Below are 25,135 nucleotides of genomic sequence, written 5' to 3'. Positions count from 1 at the left end.
TATAGTTTGAAGAATACATCAAGTTGCGCTATTTCCTTTTCTTGCCTCTGTAGTTTATGTTAATGTTCCTCAACATCAACACCGCCGTTAAGACAAACACTGATGAAGAAAGGCCTGATGGAGCTGCCAACCAAATCATCATCATTCGTCTAACTTCTGCCGGTCCATAGTAGGCCTTTTACTCTTTTTACATTGGCAATAGTCTAATTAGTATAGGATAGACTGACGCCGGATTTCCACTGGATGCGTGTCCGTTGTGGAACAGCAGCGCTGGTTATCCTCTGCGTGCTCCGCCGTCCGTCAATACCCACTGGCTGCGTTTGCTGTGCGGAGCGGTGCAGCTCCGCCAGAAGACATCTTGGTGCAATGCCATGATTGATATCCTCGTCCATGGAGTTAACGGGGTGAAATGATGTCTGAAAACCTCTGACCTGTTGACTTCAGGCCTGCCTCTGCCCATTATGTAGTTTTCAAGGTGTAGTGCAGGGAAATATGATCCGCCGTGAACACTGTTTGTTTGTGTATTTTATTTTGAAAATTAACCGGATGTTTTATTGTGTTTCTGTGCACGACTTCCTGCCCGGCACGATCTGCTCTGTGCTGAATTGCTGCGTTGTGCTCCGGCGTCCGGCAAAAATAGAAGTCCTGCGTATCTGTTGCGGAGGGCTCCGGAGTGCCGGAGCTGAGACACAGCACAGCCGCAGCCGGTGGAAACACACACATTGACTAGAATTGAATCCTATCGGCTCCGCTGCCGTGCCGGAGCGGAGACGCAACCAACACGCATCTGGTGGAAATAGGTCGTAATAATGCTTTGCTTGACAGAGGTACAACATGTTGTTACGTGGTAATTTTTGTTGGAGCTGCCATTCACTCGTTAAAATTTTAATCTTGGTGACATGAGATGAGATGAGACTTGGTCAAGTTTAAGGTTACACAATTTAAGACTAATGAAATAACATTGTAAAGTTTTAGATCCCGACCATAAAAGTTGCTTTGAGCATCAAACGCTCAATGAAGGAGGCTGTGTGAACAGTGTACAGTTTACCAAACAGTAATGCACCTGTATAGCATGGCTTTTGCACATACATTTTACACATAACCTATGTTTTATTGTTCTGTTATTATCATGTCATATTGTCTTTTATTATTATTTTTTTGATCAGTAAGGTAAATAAAAGTAGCAGCAGCTGTTTAGTCCTGCAGATGCACCAGCAGGCAATTAAAGCTTTAAGTTTGCAGATGTGAGATTTTGTAGAGTTTTAGAGTCTGTTTTAGCGTTGTTGCTTTTTGTATGTGTTTTTGAGGTATTGCCTTTTATATTTATGGTGCCTATTATCATTATTATCATATCACAGTTTTTAAATGGAACATTGTATCGGACCAGCCTCTGCTTTGTACTAAAAAATAAAATACTATTTTGCTTGGGAACGTAAAAAAAAATCAGGTTTAATCCTTTTTTGTTTTAGTTTTGGTTTAGGTAATCAGTTGTTGTTTTTTTAAATCAACTATTTTATCAATGCACAATAAATATGGAATTTATTTAAATAACACGCAAATGTACTTCACAAATGATCATGCACGTTTTCCACTGCATGCAGTTGAGAAATGATGCCCTCTGATGCTCAAATTTGGAGGACGCCTGGTTAATTCTATGTAGCCACCAAACCACCAACCTGGGGGGGCTGAAAATTAAGTCAACATGCAAATGTCAAAAAATGTAGCTCATTAAATGGCCCACTTATATGAGGCCAGGGACATTATTCAGAATTACCTCTCACACACACATGTGAAACGCTCTCATATACACTACTGAAATGCTCTCACACACACTACTGAAACACTCTCATATACACTATTGAAATGCTCTCACACACACTACTGAAACGCTCTCATATAGACTTCTGAAATGCTCTCATATACACTACTGAAATGTTCTCACACACACTACTGAAACGCTTTCATATACACTACTGAAATGCTCTCACACACACTACTGAAATCTTCTCACACAAACAACTGAAATGCATTTTACATACACAATTGAAACACTCATATATATGACTGAAATACTCTTAGAAACACAACGGAGTTCACAGCAGGTCTTAGACCTGCCTCATAGGCAGTAGCATAGGGCGCCGCTGTCTGTTGGGCGCTCATTGTCTTAAAAGGAAAAAATAAATACATTTTAATCTTCTTCATTGCAATAACAAATGAACAAAGAAAGAAATAAACATTTTTTCATCTTCCCTGACCTGCATTTCGACTGTGCAAACTGAAAGTTGGGGTTTGGTGCGCATCACAGTGTCAGGGAGATTGCTAGACTGTCAAGAGGCAGATATCTATTTTCACATTTTATTTCATAATGGAAAAAGCTCCAAGACTTCACTTATGCAAGGAAGAAACAGGAAAGATGAGGAGGAAAATATGTATGTTGTCGTATGTTAACACTAAAAGGCTGTTTTGTGTGTTGATATTTTATTTGTAGCAGCAGTAGCTGGCTAAGCAGCAATAAAGCAAGATAATAGGCTTGTTCGGGATGGACTGCGCCTCGTCTGGAAAGCAGACGAGGTCAGGTGGCAGCAGCAGGGGGCAGAGACAAAAAGCTGTGGTCAAGTTGGACAGTTTCCAGCAGTCTTCTTCTTCTTTTTGTTTAATTGCGGGTAGCAATTAGCATTCAAGGTGCATTATCGCTGTCAGCTATGTTGGAGTGTGGACCAACCAACAGGCAGTAGCTCAGTCCACAGGGAATTGGGTTGGGAACCGGAGGGTTGCCTGTTCGAGTCCCCGTCCGGACCAAAATATGGAGCGTGGACTGGCGGCGGGAGAGGTGCCAGTTCACTTCCTGGGCACTGCTAAGGTGCCCTTGAGCAAGGCACCGAACCCCCCAACAGCTCGAGACGCCTGACCACGGCAGCCCCCACGGCATTTCTTAAAATGTTCTCAGACTCATATATCAGTTTGTACACAGTCTCTCCAGTTGTTTTAATTATGACATTAAACTGTTCTACATGTGATTTGTGATTTCTGCTGTTTTGCTGCTGTATATTAATGAGCTGAGCAGACCTGTCCCTAAAAACCACATCAATAAATCAAAAACATCATAGTCAAACACAAAGAAAAGAGGACAACAGCTGTATCATATTATTGATCTGTCAGATATTCAGACTGTCAGGGCTTCATGTCTGTACACGTTTTTAACAATCACATCACTTACCAGAAGTTTTTGTGTTGATTAAAAACTTCCACAATAAAATCAGTGCGATGTTAATATATATTAGACAACAACTATGATATATTGTATGTAGTTTATGATCTGTAAAACCAATGTATTTAGTCCCTGATCACTAACTATCACAACATGTATTCTGTTAACACAATGAACCTTTAAAATCAGACAAATAAAATTTAAATAACTCCAGTTCAACAAAATAGAAAAGTTTCTGTAAAACATCATATAGTAGAGTCAACATCTAAACCAATCAGCTGTTAGATCAGGTGAGAACCAGGCATTTCCCCTCATGCCCTGGGTCTTGCAGTTGGTGGAGAGCAACTGCCTAGCTCAGAAAACTGTGTCCGCCTCAATCTTGTGAGGTTATCATTGCTCAAGTGCGCATGACGTTAGATCAAGTCAGACACAAATCTAATCGGCATGCATTGTGTGCCGATGGCTGGTGATCGATTCTGCGTAGGCCTGGCTCATCTCAAATGAGCCTAATGATGCTACGATAGCATCTCGACTCAGACAGGCTGCAGATTGAAGGATATGAATCTAAACAGCCAGTATCATCTGGATAACTGCTCATTCCTACAACATACAGGCATTGTGCTGAAATTTTCAAACAGACCAAAAGGAGCGTGTGACACTGTTCAGTTGCTCCTCAGAGTTGTGTTGTATCTCTGTGTTGTAACTGCTTTTATGCAGTAATAAATAAATCACAATGTACAACATTAATAATTTATAACCAGACTGTTATAACTAATGTTATAACTTGATAAAATATGACAGCTATAAGTGCAATAAAACCTTGATGAGTAAAATGCCAATAAGTCATTTATCAAACCACTTGTTCAACAAGCACAAACGTAGCATGAAAACCTACATTTCAGCTGCTTTGTCTGAAGTCTGCCAGCACATTTCACATAACCACAGTGTGCTCGTTACATTAATAGCTAAAAATTGTTAAGAAGCTAAAATTAAGGTTGCACTGTGTGTGGCATAGCTGTTTATCTGAGTTTGCTATGAATTTTAAAATTGTGCAGATTGTTGTAAACAGCCCCTCCTCTCTCTACCTGCTGCAACAGGAAGTGACAGTCAGAGGAGGACACATTAATGTCAGAAAGATTATTAATTTTACTAACATACGAAAATATGTAAAATAAGGCAGTTTTTTTCATGTCCCCTTCAGGAATCACTCTCTGAAATTTTACTGCAAAATGAAATGGGATTTTCGCCCCTGCTGTGTACTATATGTTGGAATTTAGGGGCACGTTCAGCCCCGACAAAACATAGCAAAACGTAGCATGAAGCACTCTAGCTATCGCCAGTGAAACAGCCTGTAGGGATGTTGCCAAAAGGTAGACAGTATAACAATTTACTCATTATATGTTATGTTATGTTATGTTATGTTCATTTATATAAATAAAAAACATTTTTGTTCTGAAACCATTGTGGTGTCTGGTGCTTATTGTCCATATTTTTCTGCAGATTGAGTGGGTGGTGATGAGGTAGTACTAGTAGGGTAAAGTGGTAGTGGTAGTGGTGATGGTGGTGGTGGTGGTGGTGGTGGTGGCGGAATGAGTCTGTGTGTAGGGGGCACCAAATCCCAATCTCGCCAAGGGCCCCAAAATGGCTAGGGTCAGCCCTGTAAAAGGGTAAAGGAAAAATAGCCGATTTATGCCTGTGAAAAAGTGAAATAATAATAATAATAATAGTAATAATAATAATGTATCTTTATTTAAACAGGGACAATGCATAAAAAACATGTAGATGTATTACACCAGGTCTGAGCAAAATTACTATTTTCCACCCGTAGTCCCTGGGCAGGTAAATAGACAAACAAAGTGAGTACAAAAATCAGACAGTAAAAGAGAACAGAAATATTAAGATAATAGACAAAATATGGAATTTATTTAAATAACAAGCAAATGTACTTCACAAATGATCATGCACGTTTTCCACTGCATGCAGCTGAGATATGATACCCTCTGATGCTCAAATCTGGAGGATGCCTGGTTAATTCTATGTAGCCACCAACCTGGGGGGGGCTGAAGATTAAGTCAACATGCAATTGCCAAAAAATGTAGTTCATTAAATGGCCCACTTATATGAGGCCAGGGACATTATTCAGAATTACCTCTCACACACACATGTGAAATGCTCTTATATACACTACTGAAACACTCATACACACTACTGAAAAATTATTCGCTCGCATACACTACTGAAACGCTCTTACACACACATGTGAAATGCTTTCATATACACTACTGAAATGCTCTCACACACTACTGAAACGCTCTCATATACACTACTGCTCTCCATCTGACCCCCAAGGAAGCAAAACCTAACCTTACTCCTTCCAGAAACCACGACTTCTCACGATTCCTCACACCTAGTCCATCACTTCTTCAGAGAGGAGAATTTCCCTCATGCTAGTCCCAAGTCAAATCTGAACTGCCTCCACATTTAAAAATAAAATTCATGGGTTGTAGAAACACTGGAGAAAGTTTCAGTTTAGTCATAAAATGCCTTCCATATACAAGCTTTATGTTCTCTATTATCTCACACAAATGAGAGGATTTCAGTATATTATATAAGAGTATTCAGTATGGTGTTTGAGAGGATTTCAGGTGGTTATATGAGAGCAATTCAGTAGTGTGTGTGCGACGACAATTCACAGCACGATTTACGTGTTGATTGTTAGCCATGTTGTTCGCAACACTAATGTCTGCCAAACAGCCTGCAAGTAGCCTAACCGAGGCAGCAGCATTACTTCACAATATACTGGCCTCAGCGGAGACCATCAGAACTTTGTCAAATGCGTCAACAGTTGGGCAGCAACCGACCGTTGCAACTCCAAGCCGGGACACGCTGGACAGTCATGTAGCATCACTTTTCCCCTCCTGACAGCATAGCATGACACTGCCAACTACAGCATTGGTCAGGAGAAAGTGTGCGCCGCGTTATCAAGACACTCTCTCCTATGGCTGGGCAATAAATCAATTTTATCAATTAATTTCGAATTTGTAGTTTAGGCCGATTTGTTTTAATGAAAATCGAGTTTCTCTTTAAATTCCGCCACCGCCACTCCACGCTGGGCTCCCATAGCTTAGAGTGGGCTCACCCTCCCCCCTGCCAATTGATACACAAACAACATGGCAGTGAGTGGGGAAGAACTCATTCTCAATTAAGGGAACGAGTTCTTCAGCGCTTTTGTGTGCTCACCTGTGTGTGCGCATCAGGGCTGAACTCCGCCGTCAATTTTATGATTCTGAGTGACAGATTCATCAGTTAATCAGGTGTGTTTGCTTTCAGCCAATCGTATGGCTCCTTACATTTTCTCCACACTTATAAACCAATCGCAGAGCTACTGAGCTACTGTTTGCAGTGTTCAAACAATACGCGCTAGACTGAAACGGTTGAAGAGACATGGATCAATCTCAATCTGTAAGTAACACATTTATCTTATTATCCCCTCGTTGTAAATGATACAATGTTATTGAATTATAATGAGTGAAGCGTTCTGCTTAGCCAAGTAACATGTTTGAATGAAAGTGTGGAGAAAATGTAAGGAGCCATACGATTGGCTGAAAGCGAACACACCTGATTAACTGATGAATCTGTCAATCAGAATCATAAATTTGACTGCATTAGTGAGTCCGAAATACATCTGCGAACCAGAGCATGTGCATTCGTGAAAAACCTTGCGTGAGTTCATTCATTATGAGACTGATCTGACCCCATATTATAGCAGCCTCCAACACGGCCAGCCAGAGGAACGGCAGCAACCTGCCACCAGCTAAAGGCCGACCCAGCGAGCTGAAGAGGAGGCGTCCCGGTTGGCGCTTGTGTGTCCTGTGCACGAGCACAAAGAGAGGAAAAGTGGACACTGTCTGCTTCAAATGCAAACGTACCGCCTGTAAGGAGCATGGCATCAGGGTATTCTACTGCCGGCCCTGCAGTGAGAGCATTGAAGAGTAACTTTTTCAGTAACTGTTTCAGCCAAGGGTTCACCAATTTTTCTCAATGAGTCTTTTACTTTAATCTTACACTGTACAAAAAGTAAAACTGCATATGAACTAATATTCTGCATGAAAATTGACTGACTGATTTTTTTTAATTTAACAGTTATGGTGGGAGAGAAGCTTAAAATATAAAACCATTAAAAAGTTATACCTTCAGCCATCATGAGGACGCAATGAGTCCTTACTGGGTGAGAGCTTTTTTTTTTTTTTTTCAATCTAACACTACAAAAAAAGTTAAAATGCATAAAAACTGATATTCCCCATAAACATTGCCTGAGCTCAGACAGTTGAAATCATTTTTAAAAAAATCCCTAAAAAACTAGAGAATATTTAATTTTTGGGCTGTTTTTTTGTATAAAAATGAGTGGTACATCACAGAAACCGGCCTGTAAAGGGTTAATTAACTAATTATATTGTTTGAATTATAACAGTCATGGTGGGAGAGAGTTATGACTTCAACTATCATAAGGACGCAATGAGTCCTTTCTGGGTGAGAGCTATGAATTTAATTACACATTGAAAAAAGAAAACTTTTATCATTTTTTTTTTTTTAATTTCAACATTAACAGATAAAGGCAAAACTTCCCCAAAGCATTTTGCTAAAGCATGATTGCAGCCAAAATGCTGCTCAATAGAGGAACGGGCAAGGACTCATTGAGTCCTTGCAGGGTGTAATAGAGGTGTTAATTTATTTATATAATATCAAGTTAAACATTGCCATCATAATTAGAGGTGGTGTTGAAACCAGAAACGAGAAGTGTACTCAGCAAAATAGAACCCTGCTGTTGAGCAAAGAGACGCAAAGTCTAGAGAAAAGCTGCAGCAGCATAGCAGAACCAGTGGTGGGGTAGGCGTGGGAAACTGCCCAACGAAACTTTAAAAAAGAAAAAAAAAAAAAAACAGAAGAAAATAGAAGATAAAACCCCACAACTTCCTTTTGGTCATGTGACTATCTACCCCTTTGATCATCCTATTTGTTGATCATACTGTATGATGTGTGGCCATACACACCCTAACTCCTGGACATGGCAGGTCTCAAGATCCTGCTGCTCTGGGCTGGGATCATTGTTATGGCCAACTGTAAGTAACCATCTTCTGTGTTCATGTCATGAACTTTTTTTTAATGATAGGACAGAGGAAAGACAAAAATGTTTTGTGAAGTCATGTGACTGTATCTGTCATCCTTAAGACTTTAGGATGTAGAAAAGCTGATTTTTTAAAACGCTATATCTACAGAGATTTTTACGGAAGGTGAGAATGGCCATGTATTATTCTTTTTTTTTTTGTGCACTGTTATCTCGTGATAACGACTTATTATTTCGTTATCTCGATATAACAAAGATTGTTTTCTTGTGATAACAAATTAATTATTTCGTTACCTCGACATAACAAAGATTGTTTTCTCGTGATAATGAATTAAGTATCTCGTTATCTCGATATAACAAAGATTGTTTTCCCGTGATAATTGTCAAGTCTGATGATTGCGCATTGGTTAATGTGATCGTCCTGATTTCAGCCTACAATAGCTGCCGTTGTCCTGCCTGATGCCTTCTGCTGCTGCTGTTATCATTAGTCACACTTCTACTGTTATTATACACATATGATTATTGTCACATATGTATACTATCAGATATTAATATTGTCTTATTGTCTTTATTGTCTGATAAAGATGATTGTTTAACACAGATGAGTGAAAAGAAATGTTACAAATACCCAGACACTTTTTTAAAATGTGTAATTATTGAGTTAGTTGTATATCTAGTTTATGTAACTATGTAAATGAATTAGCTGAAAGATTAAATGGCAAATTAGGATATTCGTTAGCATACCTGCTGATGGGGAAGTCTTCACTTTTGTTTAAATTAAGTTTTTACCCTGATATTTTCCAAATTCTCTAAGAACTGACTTCAGGTACAGTCAAGGCAGCTTGATAACATATAATAATAGATCATCTGCATAAAGTGAGACAGTGTGACACTTTGCATACTGTTATTCATCTAAGAGATGTGGAAAGTGACTCTTCACCCAGGACAAAAAGTAGATGTTCTAATTTATTTCCTTGTTTGGTCTCTATCTGGAAAATAATCACAGGATAGAAGTGGTATAAACTGAGGCAGTTGGATTGGTGTAAATAAGATTGATTAGTTAAATGAAGTAAGGGCCTAATTCATACCCATTAAGTGTATGGTATATATAATTGTACCCTGTCAAAAGTCTTTTTGGCATACTGCTTCTGGTGATAGATGTCAGATTTAGTAGAGATTACATTAAACAGCTGTCTCAAACTGAAATTGGACTGCTGTCTGCCGTGAACAAACTCAGTTTAGTTATCAGAAATAATATGAGGAAGAACCATTCAAGGCAAAGCATGTCTTCAAAAAACACTTTACCATTACAGTTCCTCAAACTGATAGGTCTGTAAGACGAGCAATTGAGTGGGTCTTTTTTTAATAACAATGTAATAGATGACTGGTAGAGGGTGGGTGGAAGAATGTTATTTTCGAGTGTTTCTATGTAAACTAAAAGGAAAAGAGGGGCAACTTACTCCGTGGGAAACCCATTGGGGTCTTCTGTTGTAGTAGACAAAGACAGTCTAACACAGCTGAATAACAGGCGACAGGTGGATTTTAAAATACATGCGTCGTCTGTACTTATCAGGTGTTTTAGAAATTGACTGATGAACGCATGTTTTTTTTTCTGACCTTTAAAAATGTAACTGCATTTTCTAGCTCCCACTCCTGTACAGTGTATCATGTTAATATTTTGATAAATGATTTATTACATTCAACAACCGGCATTTTTCTCTTATTGGAACTATGCAGATGTGAATGTACACAATATTGGCTTAGAGTTGTTTCAGCACATAAATATAGACAGTGTAGGCAGTGCGGTTGCACTGGGGCCTGTGAGGTGGGGGCCCATAGAAAGAGTGGGCCTTCCAATAATGCGTTGGGTGGAGAATGGGTCCGTATGAGTGATTCACCTTGAAAATAAATCTGTGTTCAAAAACGAACTTTTATTAAATAAAAAATTTGCTATGCCTTTGAAAAAGGCAAACCCACCTCCATCAGGTTTATTTGTCTTTTTTTGTAAAATAGTCAATATCATCAGTAACAAAATTATAAGGTTATTCTATTATTACAAATCAACTATTAAAGTTGTTAATTAAATTAATAATTTCTTATTTCCTTTTTTTTTTTTTGATATTTTTTGTTACACACAGATATGTCATGATGGTGTTGGGTCATATGTATGTTGATGTTATCCAGTGTCAAGCCTCTGATCATGTGAGGAGACAACATGTGCACAATAGCGAGCACTTGGGCCTGTCATATTGGTGTGCACTAGGGCCCATTGCAATTATCATACACCACTGCTTTAAAGCCATAATTTTAATCGAGAGACTAATGTAACTTTTTCTTGTTGGGACATACACTGTTACGGCGATCAATTCTGACTTTCACCTCTGCATCACAAGCTCACTACTAGTAAAAACCACATGAACATGAGACAAGGCAATATGACATCTTTTAGCTTTCTGCTCAAACTTCTCAGACACAGGATTGTCTGCACATTCAAGAAAACATTCCCACAATCCACCAACCAAAGGAATAGTCAGCATAATGATGATAAACATCATATTTCAGGTTATTTTACTCTGAGGTCACACAGACTGAATCAGTAGCTTATTTGAAGTTTATGTGTTGTGCAGCTTGTAAAAGTTGGTTTTCTGTCATGACAGATTCAACAGTCACATCAGTACCTGTAAGTAGAGTTTGACGACTAACCACAGTTAGTATTTCCGGTTTATCTGATGTACCACAGCTCAGTACTGTAGGAGGGGAACAGAAAAACTTCAAACATATGGCAGATTGTGAAACATACCGTCTTTATCTTAGCGTCATCTGGATGTGTTTGGTCACAGTATCTCGCATTGGCGAGGTTCTCCAACAGAAACAGCTGTTATCACGCGCAACCATTTCGCATGGCTGTGGCTATTAAAGGGGAACTAACATTTTTTTCAACCTGGGCCCTATTTTCTGATCTACTAGCCTGTCAGCGCGCGCTATATTAAATAATAGGGCACTCAGGCAGCGTCAAACAACATCAAAATACGTCCACTAAAAGTGCATTTTTTTCACATAGATAGGCTTGGATTGTTAGTATAATTATCCGACAACATAACGGAAAGGAGGAATGAATATCTGCCTTTATCTTTAGCCAGAATCGGACACATTTGTTGTGGCAAGTCACTTCCTCTGCCTGCTCCCTGCTGTCAATTCTGTTAATTAAAACTGAAGATATGAGAGAGAAAGGCCACTGTGGACGTTTGAGCTTCAGTACGAAATAGTGATCAGTCGAAACCGAAACTAATTTTGTGAGTACGGGAGATTCAGTGCAAAGCAGGAAATAGCGGTTTGCCTTCTGAAATAGCAAGTGTGGTTCTTTGCCGCATTGTCATAGCAACCAGGTTGTACAGCGCTGCCTCATGCAGATACCCTGGATATCCAGAGTTCTCGCCAGAGCACAATTTGAATTTGCTCAGCGAGTCACTCTGGCAATCAGTAATGATGCCCATTATCAGACAGACAGAGCTGCACCAATCACATCGGTGTATCTGATATAGGCGGGCCAGAGGTGAGCTAAACAGGTGACGACAGCGCTGCGACACCAAGTCCAGAATCAGTCAGTAAACATTGCAAGATGGCTACGGATGAACACCAGTTGTTTGAAACGGCTTTGGCCGCTACAATGAACGAGTTAGACTTGGCTTTTTCTCTAAAAGAGGAACAGAAGATAGCGTTCGAGTCTTTCCTTTGCTGTTTTGCCAACCGGATACGGCAAGAGTCTAATCTACCAGTTAGCTCCACTGGTAGCTAAGGGTATATGTCACCCCGTGTATTGTTCTGATTGGTCGTAGTGTTATCCAATTGCGTGCAGTGATATTTACAAATGCATGCTTGGTGCCGCCCCTCAAATTGGGCCATTTTCATTACTCATGGCCAGACCCTAAATCTAGGCTAACCAAACAACGTCCTCTTTTGCCCGGACATGTCCACTTTTCACGTCCTGTCCGGGGCATCCGGGGGGTGTTTATAAATTGATGATAATGTCCGGTTTTCCTTGTGTGTGTGCGTAAACCCTGAGAGGCTGCCTTATCGGTGGATCTCCAACACTCACAGCGAGGAAGCAGCAGACACCCGCGGCCCAGCATTATTCTAAGCTTCCAAGATGCCAAAGCCCAAGTGCAGCTTCACAGATGAACTGCAGAAAAAATTCCCAACTTACCATCCTGACCCGGTTGGGATATATGGGAGGCTGAGTGCATCGTGTGCAAAGCTGGCACATATGATTCTGTGTCTAATAAACGTGCCGGGGACCTCAAAGTTGGATTTTCTAATGCATAAGAGGTATTATTTAGAACATTATTTCATAATATTTAATTATTTATTTGTCCAGTAAGACTTGAAAAGATAGCTATTATTTTACAAGTTGATTTTTCTAATAGAGAAGAGACATTATTTCTATCATTATTTCATTCCAGAGATTTTACATTTATTTTACATTTATATTTATTTTTGTACAAATGAAACTTGTAAAAAGATTATTATTTTAGGCATAATAAAAGCAAGTTGAGTAACCTCTGAGAAGCCTATCCAAATTTCTGTCTTTGAGAGATATTATTTTGTAATATAACTGAATTTTCTATTCATACATATAAACTTTAAATATATTAAAATTATAAGGCATCTTTGAGTAAACTGCAAGTTTCATTTAAGTAGCCTATCTCGTGGCCAGGGCGAGTGTCCTCTTTTTTGGAAATCAAAATATGGTCACCCTACTAAATCTTTCTAGATTTGGGTCAACAACCAACAGTGAGTGGCAATACAGAAGTTACCTACTGTATAACATTTAATTGTTGTTATAATGAATAAAATGTTTGACTGTGACTATGCCATCGACTGTCCTATACCTTGTGCAATGCATTCACCTCAACCTCACACTCTTTTCTCCTCATGGCCACGGCAGCACCAACGCCAGCAGAATCACCAGATGAATAAGCTCTTCAAATAGAAACAATGTGCTCTATGTACAATGAGTTGCATAATTATATTTTCTCACTCTTATTCAGTAGTTTTGTCGACACTGGCCTCCATTTTAGTGACTTGGTTCACCCAAGGCTGCACAGTCATTAGCAGTTGATGGAGGAGTGTGGGGCCACTGTTAGCTTTACCTACAGACAGTTATAGACTGCATTCTCGTATGTGATCATTTCAGAACGTTTTGCTTTGCCAAAGCAGTATGAAACACTTATGTTCATATGCAGCTAATCTGTGTGGCGATTTTCATTCATATTTCGCCTGGTGCAGGAAGAAGTGTGACAGTCATATACAGTAGTGGCACTTTTCAGGTCAAACTTTACTCACAGGTGTATTCCCTTTAATATCTCAGTGGTTTGCCTTTAAACTGAGATAAAACAAACTAACAATAACTGACTGCTTGGCATCTAGGCTAATATGTGCAAATATTTCAGTGAGGTTGTGTTGAAGTATATTATATTCATGGAGTTATAGTAATGATTAATTGGTGGCTCACACAGTGAAATGTATTAACGTTTTGCTTCGTTGTCTGAAGTGCTTGCAAAGGGAATCTAAGTTAGAAACAAGACAGATTTCAGTACAGATGTTATTTTCCAGGTTGTGTGTCACACTATACTTTATCTGAGATCTTTAGTTATGATATTTATTCTCAAATGAGTCTGGAGAATTTACAGCATCAGAGTCAGAATTAGAGAAAAGCAGCAGTTTGAGTGTTGTTAGGATTTAGACGAGTCAAACTTTGCAAGTGCTCAGTGTGGTGCGGATACAACTTTTTTTTTTTTCCACCACAGGAACAAGTAAGTCACTGATTATCCAGCCAGTGAAACATGAATGCTAATATTTACTGATAGTAGGTATTCCACTGTCATCAGTGATAAGAAGAAGAATCATTTTGAATGTGATGATGTTTGGAAAATTCGAAAAATTAGTTTCCATCTCATTCACTTAACTCTGGCTTCATATAGAAATAAACCACAGTTTATTTTAGAAAGCTACAGAAACTTGTCATCACAGTTGAGGTCAAACTTGTCTTCCAAATAATCTCTTCATCAAGTCCGATTTTATAACAGTTTATTGACACAAACTTGTTCTGTGAAGAAGCTATGCTAGGTGGCTGTTGACGCAACGTTATGCAATCAATGTAGCACTGTTGACGCAACCCTGTTAAAGGTCTACTGTGTAAGATTTAGGGGGATTCAGTGGAATCTAGTGGTGAGGATTGCAGATTGCAACCAGATGAAAATTCTCCCCGTTTGAATTCCTTCTGTGTTCATTGTTCTGGTCTCTTCCTCCCCAAAACAAATGGACCTGGTGATTTAAACCAGTGAAAAAAACTAAATAAAAAATCCCTGTTTTTGTGACATTCTCGTTATGGAGGGGCTGCTAACTACAGGGGCCAGTGTGAAAAGGCAAATGGCCTGTGTGTGGTTTGTCCACTTAGGGCTACTGTATAAACATGGCGGAGCAACATGGAAATCTCCATAGCCAAGGACCTGCTCCCACTGTGGATATAAACAGCTCATTCTACACTAACGAAAACACTGTGATTCTTAATTTCAGGCAATAATACACTAAGGAAAACATACTTATTATATTGTACTTCAGTTCTGCCAGTTTGTGCCCCTAAATCCTACACACTGGACCTTAAAGGTCGGCCACCTTAAATCAACCTTGTTAGTGTTTTGGCAAAGGAAGACTGCATTGAGTCCAAAAGCAGGAAGTATTTTACTCACAGCTACAGGTAAAGCTCAACTGAGTCCAACTAAACACATCATTCTGCCTTTCCACATCTGGATAGAAATGTACTCTTGCCTAGTGCCACTACGCTCTTTCTCACCTCTTCTTTCCTACTTAAAAGAAAACTGTAGCAGACATAAGCAAGGTGAAGGATTGATAAGAAGCAACACCATCTTTGTAACAAGAGGAAACAGGATTTATGTGGTCATCATCGTTGGAGGGAAAGCACATGTAGCACCTTTAAATGAAGTAGGAACTAGCATTGTGATATTGTGTTTGGAATGCAGGTGTTTCAGCCACCTTACCTCCACGCACTCCCACAAATGCCGCTTTACCTTCAGGAACCAGCTTAACTGTCAGCACCTTACCTCCACGCACCATGACAGCAACCACTGTCATGCCTACAGACATCTCAGCAACTGCCCACACACCTCCAGTCACCTCGCCAACCCTCACCTCAATCTCCCCAAGCGCAGAACTTAATTCAACTACCACATCTGGTAACGTATTCAGCCTCAGTTTACAGTTTTTTGGGGGATCACTAGTGTTGCATTCAGCTTGATAAAGCTGATACATGCATTATATCAGGTAAGACTACTGGCAGTAAAATATTTGTACTTGAAGGTGATCTCCAGCATGCTCTCCATCTTACAGCCTCTGCTGCTTTTCCTGCAAGCACCCCACCCTCAAACACAACCAAGCCAACAGACCCTCAGGCAAACACCACTCAAAGCCAGACTTCACGTCCACTCACCACGCCCAACAACACTGTGACTCCCACCACCCGAGGTTGGAATTTTCTCTTTTACAAGTCCTCTATTTGTTCTTGTAGAGGACTGTGATAAGACTGTGATATTAATGTAAGCACAGGCAACGGTTACTAACACTGGCACTGCTGAGAACCGGGTTACAAGAAGTTCACAAAATATAGACACCTGCTTTACTTGCTTTGGAAAAGTATTTTATAGTTTTATAATCATAGATTAATATTTTGTCATTTCCTTTTCTAATCTCATTTCAATGTGTTCTCCAGCCACCACAAAGGCCCCTCCACAGTGTGAGTATCAGTATTATTTTTTAGATATACCTCATCTTTACCCCTGTACTTATTAAACTGGTTTCCAGTGTTTCTCTGTGAAGATGGATTTGCACAGTGAGTGTACAAAGTGTTTGGATTCACGTTCAACATCTACATGAACAAACTGTCTGAGATTGAAAGATGTCATCAGGAGGTTTATATTAACTATGAGATTTTATAACTCTGTTCATTTTGTTTTGCAGGTTCTTACAATGTCACAACCATCGTCTCTGGCTTCAGGATTGACATGATGACAAGCTCTACCCCTGGCAACTACATCATAAACTTTACAGAAAAAGGCCGAAATGAACCCACTGTTCACTCCTTCAATGGAACCTCACATGAAATCAAACACCTGAGGCCCTGTACTGAATATGAGCTCAGTGTTGCATATCGTGATGATGCTGGCAATGAAACACTCTGTACCAGCACTCAAAGTAAAATGAAGACAACTAGAATGAGTGAGTAAAAATAATTCACATTGTTGAATTTCATCTCATTTTCCTTTAATTTAAGAAATGACACAGGTTTGTGCATTTCATTTCACTTGTGTGTTTCAGGTGAAACAGACATTAAAGAAGGCAGCTGCATGCCTGGATATGTTTGTTACCAAAGTGATTGGGACATCAGCTCTTCACTGTCAACATCCAATAATATCTCAGCTGTGCCATGCAAAAGCAGCAATACAGAGCTCTGCATTAAACCTAATTACAATGACATCTGCACTAATCTGACTACAACCTTCACTTCAGGAGACTGTGCCAACACCTTCAGCCGCACCAAAAGCATCACTGTCGGTATGTACAGAGGAGTCCTTGTGTAGTTTGAACTGCATGTAGTGTATTTCTTATTTCATCATGTTGAATGTATGTGCTGTTTTATTTATTCAGCAGATTTCTTAGATCCAAATGAAATAACTCAGAAACCTCCAACTGGACTTCCTGCAGAAATAAAAGCAGAATTACCTGAACACTGCACCGATCTCACCGTCGATTACACCTGTCATACGAAGTCTCTTTACCTCTGTAAACCTCAGTAAACTCGTGTAAGAAAGAAAGAAGCTGACTATTGTTTATTAAGTTTGTGTATTTCACATGTTGTTGAATGAACATTACAGTGTAGCTCCAGTCATTAGTAAAGTACGGTGGTTATTCACAGTGTTATTCTCTACAAATCTACCAACAGTCAGTTCTGACCTGTTCATTTATCACAGGTCACCCATAGAGTCTATAGTGATTATAGACTGTTTCAGTGTGTTAAACTGTAATCAGTTTAGTACAATGATTATTGTATTTAAAAAAAATTACATAGATTATTTTCATTTGCATTCACTGCAAGTGCTGTTCTTTTAAATAATGAATTTAAAAAGCAACTTTGAAGTGAAAGTTTTTTTTTTTAAATTTAGTTGTTATTGCATTTAATGTGGCAGCCTGTCATATGCCATGCCATGATTCATTTATTTCCCGCTTTAATGCCTACAGTTCCTATTTCATGATAGCTTTATTTTAAGAACGACTCAGTTTAATTTAAACATGTGATACATGTGAAGTCCAACCCACAAACCCTCACTTCCATAACATTACAGCTGTGTGCGATGAATGGAAAAACAAAAAGTTCCATTTAAAAGCTGTCATCATTCATCATTTAAAACATATAAGACAAAAGAATGATAACCTTTAATATATATATTTTTTGTTTGTTTGGTTTTACTTTGAGTTAATAACAAGTTGTTTGCCATGTAAGATTAATTATCTTTCTTTGCTTTGCACATTTTATCTTTACATCACGACTGAATACCAACAGAACAACACACTAATGATGCTAACTGGTGTTCAAACTGCTGTTATAGCAAACTGAAATATTCCTTTGACTGTGAGTAAGCATATTGTTGTATCTGAAGGAAAGTATGGTGTTTCTTACAGAACCAGAAGATATTCCTCATGTGGACTGGACTAATCCGGAGCATAACGTGGTCAGAGTAAGCTGTACTTATGGAAAACGCTTTAATGGACCTGAGAAGGAATTCACTGCACGTCTGTATTATAATGGTGCCCTTCAGGAGGAGAAGACTTCAGTAAAACACTGCAACTTTGAATTTAAAGATCTAAGCTACTTAACGGAATATGAAGTGGAGGTTTGTATAATCCTAATTTTTGGTTTCAGAAGATAATTTCAACTTTAATCCTCATATTTCTTCAAATGCTATAATTCCTGATGAAGGGATTTTCTGTGTTTCCAGGTGTTTGCTTTCAACGGACACAATTACAGCAACCCCAAGATAATAACTGTGACCACTTCCTGTATGTGCTGGTTTAATTACTGCCATAAATTGTTCAACTAAATCATTTGGATGCATTTTGCTTTGACAAACAGTACACAGTCACTTTTTATATATCCTAAGGCCCTGACATACCGAGCCGACGCTCAGCCGTTGGTCAATGTTGGGCTGGTGGTGAGGATCTGTGGCCCTTTGTCACTTCACCGTTGGCCCTCGTCTGCACAAGTCGGCTCTTTTCTGCAGATTCAGCATGTTAAATCTGTGTCAGTAACTGCAGAGCCCGTCGGTGAATGAAATCATTCTGATTGAGAGGAGAAGCAAAAGTGAGAAAAGTAAACAAAGAGTAAAAAGTTCAAGTTAAGAGGGAGTGATACCAAATCAAACTTATTACATAAAGTGAAACTGTTGTTCTTTATCCATTCATCTCTTTTGTAGCAACAGTTTGTGATGGTTTGTGTTATTGTTCACTGGTGCATGGTAAATATGTATATGTATGTGCTGTATTTTAAATTTTATAATCAAACATTCATATTTTGTCGTTCCTTTTTCCTTATCTTCACACAGTGAAATATACATGGGGATACAACGGGAAGGGTGGGACACAACCTAACATGTTTTAGTTTGGGCTAATTGTTTTTAAAACTATTTGTTTTACAGACAGTATCAAAGCTCTCATCGCTCGTTTGGTCGTCTTCATCATTGCATCTGTGGCCTTGGTTGTGGTGGTCTACAAGATCTACATTCCATGGCACAAAAAGTCCCGAAAGTAAAGATCATTTTACATCTCACCACCTGCATCAGATTGACTGTCACATCAATTTAAAATGTTATCACTTGGTTTAACAGGCCTCATCAGTGGTTATCAGCCTCACAGATACAGTACGGGTTAGAAGGGGCCTGCTACATCTAATAGGTCCAGGACACTGCTATCAACCCATTAATTATCAGTCATCATTGCGGCAGCTGTTTCACTTTTATTACGTTTTAGGTGCCAACACTACGTGGTGAGGTTACGAGGTAACTTTATGATTTTGGATTAAAATAAGACTGTTAGTAACTGTTTGTAACATAGTGTGATGAACTTACATCCGTCACTTAAAATAAGTCAGCGATGGCTTTTGGTTTGACACGGGACACAAACCCTGGTGTTTGTTTGACCCATCCACCACCCCGACCTCCTCCCTAAACAGATTTTCATGCACTTCATACTAATGTTACTTCACCTGACCTGCTCCTTTGCTCCAGTTATGATTACTACGGCCACTGGACAGGCTGCCTAACAATAACCACGGCCATTTAATGTGTTGACAATGATCTTATGAACCTACTAGATGTAGCATGACCCTTCTAACCCATAACTATAAAGCTGATAACTGCTGATAATGCCCATTTAATCAAGTGATAACATTCAAAGAGGGTGGTCACATTGTCTCTGGTTTGTTTCACATCTGTTGTAGTTTAGTTTAATTTACAGTTAACAAACAGTTGTTGCAGCAGAACTCAGTGATGTTAATGGAGACAGAGGTGAACAAATGAAATATGTTAATAGTTTGTTTTCAATATTTTTTAATAGCTCAATGAATAACAACATGTTATTCTATATTAAGTTTGTTTTATGCAGCCAATATTTACTTTTTTCTCCACAGTGATGCGAATGACGATATGGTGCTTGAATCAACAGAAGGTGAGTAGACTTTAGCGTTCTTGTTTTTTATACAATAGTCTTTGAGTAACAAACAGTAATCAATTCACTGAAAGATCGTCCATTAGAATTCTATATTTGAGCATAATAGTATTTCTGCTAACTATATATTAAATCACAACTTATAGTTTTAAAGCAACTTGACAAAATGTATTTATATACTGTAGTTTAATTATGAAGTACACTATGCAGTTTGACGAGTACAATAAATTGCACTACTTTCTTTCTTTCTTTCTTTCTTTCTGCCTCTGTAGATTACGTTAATGTTCCTCAACATGAACACCACTGTTAAGACAATGGTGAAGCAAAAAGGCCTGACGGAGCTGCCAACCAAATCATCATCACTCGTCTAACTTCGCTCTGTATATAGTATTTTATCCTGTTTACATTGGCAATAGTCTAATTAAGATTCGATACATTGATAATGCTTTGCTTGACAGAGGTACATGGTTATTTTTGTTGAATAATTATACTTTTTTTCTGTTGTTTTAATGTGCACTATGTGACAAGTGGAGCTGCCATTTCCTCTTCAAAATTTTAATCTTGGTGACATGAGATGAGATGATAAGACAAATTTGGTCAAGTTTAAGGTTACACAATTTAAAGGGACAGTGCACACAAAAATGAAAATTCAGCCATTATCTTCTCACCCATATGCTGATGGAGGTTCAGGTGAAGTTTTAGAGTCCTCACAACACTTCCGGAGATCCAAGGGGAGAGGGGGTAGCAACACAACTCCACCTAATGGAGGCTTACAGTGCCCCGGTTTCAAACATCCAAAAAACACATAATTGAAACCACAAAATATCTCCATACTGCTCGTCTGTAGTGATCCAAGTGTCCTGAAGCCCCGACATAAAAAGTTGTTTGGAAAAACATCATTTGAACTCTGTTTTTAGCCTCATAGCCTGTAGCTCTAACTGCCGCTCTATACACCGTGCTCACGTGCGCGCTTGCGTGTGAGACCAGCAAAAGCACGTGAACACACATGAACGCGGTGCCCGTGTCTCACGGTCTCGCGCAAGCGCGCACACGTGAGCGCAGTGTACAGACTGCTCACATCAGTCATCACTAACTCTGGTTGAGTTTTAAAGCTCCAGGGTTGCGTTTGACTGTCTTGGTTGCAACATTACAATTGCTCTCCTCTTCCGTGTATCTAACGTTACCTTGCCAACACCTCTGTCATAGACATAATGAGGATGTAATGGAGGAGGGGGGAGTAGGCCTTTGGAGGGAGGTGGAGTTGCAGGAGGAGAGGGTTGGGACTTTGGAGGGAGGCGGGAGTTGTGGATGTTCAAATTTTGTATGCTGTGTGAAATGCAAGAAAGGTAAGAGTAGCTTTAAGACTAATAAAGTAACATTACAAAGTTTTAGATCCTGACCATAAAAGTGGCTTTGAGCATCGAATGCTAAAGTCAAAAGTGAACAAAGCGTGTGGGTCAGTGGCCGTTAAGCTATGAACAGTTAACCAAACGGTGTAACTTTAAACTGGCAGCATGTTAAAATCACACTTAGAAATGCATTTATATAGCATGGCCTTTACATTATCATAACCTGTGTGTAATTGTTCTGTTATGATCATGTCATATTGTCTTTTTTTTTCTCTTTATGACCAGTTAGATAAATAAAAGTAGCAGCAGCTGTCACAGTCCTGTAGATGCAGGCACGTAGATGTTGATAATTCCAGCAGCAGCCAAGTTTGCAGATGTGGGATTTTGTAGAGTTTTAGAGTTTGTTTTAACGTTGTTGCTTTTTGTATGTTTTTGAGGTACTGCCTTTCACATTTATATGGCCCATTATTATTGTCATTATTATCATATCACAGTTTTAAAATGGAAAATTGAGTCAGACCAGCCTCTGCTTTGTAGCCTAATTAATACTCAAAAATTAAATGCTATTTTGCTTGGGAATAAAAAAAAGATGATCACATTTAATCTTTTGTTTTGTTTGTGTGAAGTGATCACAATTTTTTGGGAATCAACTATTCTACACAATATATACAGAAATTATTTAAATGACAAGCAAGTGTATTTCACAAATGATCATAAAAGTTTTCCTCCACATGCAATTAAAAATTATGCCTTTTGCTGCTCAAATCTGGAGGACGCCTTGTTTATTCTATGAAGCCACCAAGCATGTCAAGTCAACACACAATTGCCAAAAAAAGTAGTTCATTAAATGGCCACTTAAGGCTGGCTCCGGATTTAAACGAGTCCCCATCAACCCCTAAGTTAAAATGCCCAACTTTACAACAGAAACAACACAGCCTGGTACAAAAAAAAATGGTTTTGGTCTCTGGAGCTACTCAAAACATTCATGACAACTGTACGGGCGGTTAATTTTTATGTGTCTCCCATTTCTTTAAAACTTGAAGTTATACATAGTTAATAGTGTGACCACTTTGAGTGACAGGCAGTATGCTAGGCGTCACCTCGGGCTCTCTGTCAGATCCACGGCTCACTTCTTCATGGCTCCACCCTCTCGTCGAAAATATGGTCACTTCTGGCTCCAAAAATCCAAGATGGCGTTGGCCAAAATGCAGAAATCTTGGCTTCAAAACAAGAGTCCACAAACCAACCGTTACAGGAAAAATAGAAGCTATATGAATATACTTACCATTAAGCTGGTATCATGTGCCAGTTGTTGATCAAAATGAAAAGCCCAAACTCTTGCAGTAAATTCAGTGGGAAATGCCCACTAATATTAACACTTTGTTGGAGTGTTAATATTAGTTTGTTGGAGAGGACGCACAGGCTCAATGGGCCTTTTCAGTTTAATCCTTTCTTACAAATGACCCAACTGGTCCAGAGCTGCAGGTGTGACACTGCTGTTGCCGCGACTGGCCGGGGCTTGTTTACCTTCAACGCTGCACAGACATTTCAGCATGTCCTGTTTTATTTCTGCTTCTTCATTTCATGGCAATCAAGTGATGAGGTATGAAACTCATTAATACCTGGTAAGAGCTCCAAGCACTCACTCTAATGTTCAAAAGGAATTTCAAAGCTTTATTACATTTAGTTAGCATACAAGGCGTTTGTGATGAGGGTCTTTAATTTGAAATGAAATGTTCAGAAAACAGCCAAACTACCAAAACAATAAATATTAATTGCAATAGCTGACTTTTTGGAAAACCCCTGGACTCTTCAATACCAACTTCAGAGGGCCCGTGGAAAAGTAAACTGAGCCATGGGTAAAAGGAGAGCGCTGTCATGTGTTACATAAAGACAAAAACGCTCCCTTTCAAGAAATGGACACAATCCTTAAAGTGACTTCACTAAACAACCAAAAAGTTGAACAAAGAGAAAAATCATGATCTCTGTTTCTGTGCATAAATAGAAAATATAACCATTACTGCACAGAAATATATTAAGGCAACGCAACTGGACTTTGCACCACATATTGCATGTTTTTAACTAAGGTGACAGATAAAACCATGACACAAGCATTTGGTTCATTATCTTTTACATTTTTTTAACAGTTGTAACTGACCAGATGCATCAATGTAAATGTTTTTGTCAAGCCAATAAAAAAAAGCATCAACACTACAAATTTCTTTCGGGAATTCTGTAGAGCATAAAAACAAATATCTAACATGTGCTTTAAATACTAAAATGTTTTGGTGCTATACTTATGCTCTTGTTGTGTGATCATAGAAATAGAGGGGGAAAACAGCACTGTGGGTGAAGATGATGATAAATTAGGTTAACTGAAATGAAAAACAAAAAAGTTTTACTGCAGGGGGGAGAAAACAAAGGTGTACAATTGCAAACAAAAATTGCAAACACTGTATTTGCAAGGCATCAAACAAATAACCACTATCAACACACTATCAAAATATTCTGTTGACCAAAACAAAATAACTTACATTTTCTTGCACCTACAAGCTTTGATTTTGTATATAACACGTTTTTAGTATTAAATGTTAAAAAAAAAAAAAAAAAAAAAGAGAAGCATGGGCATACATGTACAATAATTTCAATGAGCAGTTAACAGGCTATTTGATAATGGTCAAAGAGAACTCATAAGACACTGAAATAAAGTGTTATCGATCATTGTTTACTTCCTATACCTTTCATCTGGTATTATTGCCATTATGTAAACCAGTGGTAGTCAGTGCTGGTCATTTGTGACCCACTGGTGTAAACCTACTCACTGTAAAAAGAAAAAAAAAATACATATGTACCACTGTTTCATTCCTCCAAATGAATAAAGGGTCACTAAAACCCTACAGTATCAAATCTATAGGAACTTCTTCACTATGTAGAGTAAAACAAAATGAGTCCCATCGGTGCTTGTTTCGTTTTTTTGTCTTTTTTTTTCAGTACAACTCTTTGATATACTTTCCATAAAAGACACCTTAACATATATATAAACTGCTTTCTCTATGTGTGACGTTTCTCTTTGGTATCTCCACTGAGGACATAAGTTAGGTAGGCACGCTGATTTACTCATGACATGGACGGCTACACGAGGCAAGGATCTGAAAAGGTGCCTTGAAAGAGGTAAGTGCATGCAGGGGTGCGGCAACAGAACTGAAGTTACGAATAAACTTTCTGTAAAAGTTGGCAAACCCCAGGAACTGCTGTACCTTCTTCCTGCTGTCCAGACTTGGCCAATTGGCCACAGCACTGACCTTAGCCGGGTCCATCTGTACCTGGTTGGCAGTGACGATGTAGCCCAGGAAAGAGACAGTAGCTGCATGAAAGTCACATTTTTCATCTTTGATGTAAAGTTGGTTCTCCAACAGCTTCTGAAGGACTTGGCGAACATTAACTGAATGAGTCTCAGTATCTGGTGAGAAAATCAGAATATCGTCGAGGTACACAAACACAAAAACATTCAAAAACTCTCTCAAAACATCATTCACAAATGTCTGAAAAACAGCTGGATCATTGCAAAGTCCAAAAGGCATGACAAGGTACTCATAATGTCCACTAGGAGTGTTAAAACCTGTCTTTCATTCATCTCCTTCTCTAATCCTGACGAAGTGA

The 25,135-nt window shown here is 38.9% G+C and overlaps 3 protein-coding genes across 5 annotated transcripts in view; all 3 read left to right on the top strand.

Annotated features, from left to right (window-relative positions):
• Positions 1 to 25,135, top strand: part of LOC144463678 (receptor-type tyrosine-protein phosphatase C-like) — a 100,465-nt gene that overhangs the window by 29,178 nt on the left and 46,152 nt on the right. For 2 of the 3 annotated variants that reach the window (XM_078168903.1, XM_078168908.1), the window contains one exon: positions 54 to 1,405. The exons of the other annotated variant lie outside the window; for it this stretch is intronic. In XM_078168903.1, the coding sequence (XP_078025029.1) occupies positions 54 to 91 (38 nt within the window). In that variant the 3' untranslated portion in view covers positions 92 to 1,405. Of the gene's footprint in view, positions 1 to 53; positions 1,406 to 25,135 lie in introns of those variants that run through there. 3 annotated transcript variants of the gene reach the window in all.
• Positions 13,115 to 17,218, top strand: LOC144463679 (uncharacterized). Its single transcript, XM_078168910.1, has 7 exons — positions 13,115 to 13,124; positions 15,374 to 15,586; positions 15,741 to 15,875; positions 16,120 to 16,143; positions 16,368 to 16,625; positions 16,725 to 16,961; positions 17,055 to 17,218. The coding sequence occupies exons 2-7, from the start codon at positions 15,466 to 15,468 to the stop codon at positions 17,201 to 17,203; spliced, it is 924 nt and encodes a 307-aa protein (XP_078025036.1). The 5' UTR covers positions 13,115 to 13,124; positions 15,374 to 15,465; the 3' UTR covers positions 17,204 to 17,218.
• Positions 18,009 to 22,073, top strand: LOC144463681 (receptor-type tyrosine-protein phosphatase C-like). The gene is made up of 5 exons (XM_078168912.1): positions 18,009 to 18,298; positions 18,404 to 18,464; positions 19,100 to 19,208; positions 20,089 to 20,126; positions 20,399 to 22,073. Exons 1-5 carry the CDS (start codon positions 18,071 to 18,073, stop codon positions 20,434 to 20,436), a joined length of 474 nt encoding a protein of 157 aa, XP_078025038.1. The 5' UTR covers positions 18,009 to 18,070; the 3' UTR covers positions 20,437 to 22,073.

The sequence above is a fragment of the Epinephelus lanceolatus genome, chromosome 6 (genome assembly GCF_041903045.1).
Source record: "Epinephelus lanceolatus isolate andai-2023 chromosome 6, ASM4190304v1, whole genome shotgun sequence".
NCBI classification, from domain to species: domain Eukaryota; kingdom Metazoa; phylum Chordata; class Actinopteri; order Perciformes; family Serranidae; genus Epinephelus; species Epinephelus lanceolatus.
This window is presented reverse-complemented; position numbering and strand designations above follow the sequence as displayed.

What these genes read in the sequence shown, in the direction of transcription:
- LOC144463679 (XM_078168910.1), top strand. Translation starts at nt 15,466, where the DNA reads ATGACAGCAACCACTGTCATGCCTACAGACATCTCAGCAACTGCCCAC. An exon ending in TGTGACTCCCACCACCCGAG is followed by an intron (nt 15,876 to 16,119) that starts GTTGGAATTTTC and finishes TGTGTTCTCCAG; the next exon opens with CCACCACAAAGGCCCCTCCA. An exon ending in AATGAAGACAACTAGAATGA is followed by an intron (nt 16,626 to 16,724) that starts GTGAGTAAAAAT and finishes TGTGTGTTTCAG; the next exon opens with GTGAAACAGACATTAAAGAA.
- LOC144463681 (XM_078168912.1), top strand. Translation starts at nt 18,071, where the DNA reads ATGGTGTTTCTTACAGAACCAGAAGATATTCCTCATGTGGACTGGACT. An exon ending in AATAACTGTGACCACTTCCT is followed by an intron (nt 18,465 to 19,099) that starts GTATGTGCTGGT and finishes TTTGTTTTACAG; the next exon opens with ACAGTATCAAAGCTCTCATC. An exon ending in TGGCACAAAAAGTCCCGAAA is followed by an intron (nt 19,209 to 20,088) that starts GTAAAGATCATT and finishes TTTTCTCCACAG; the next exon opens with TGATGCGAATGACGATATGG.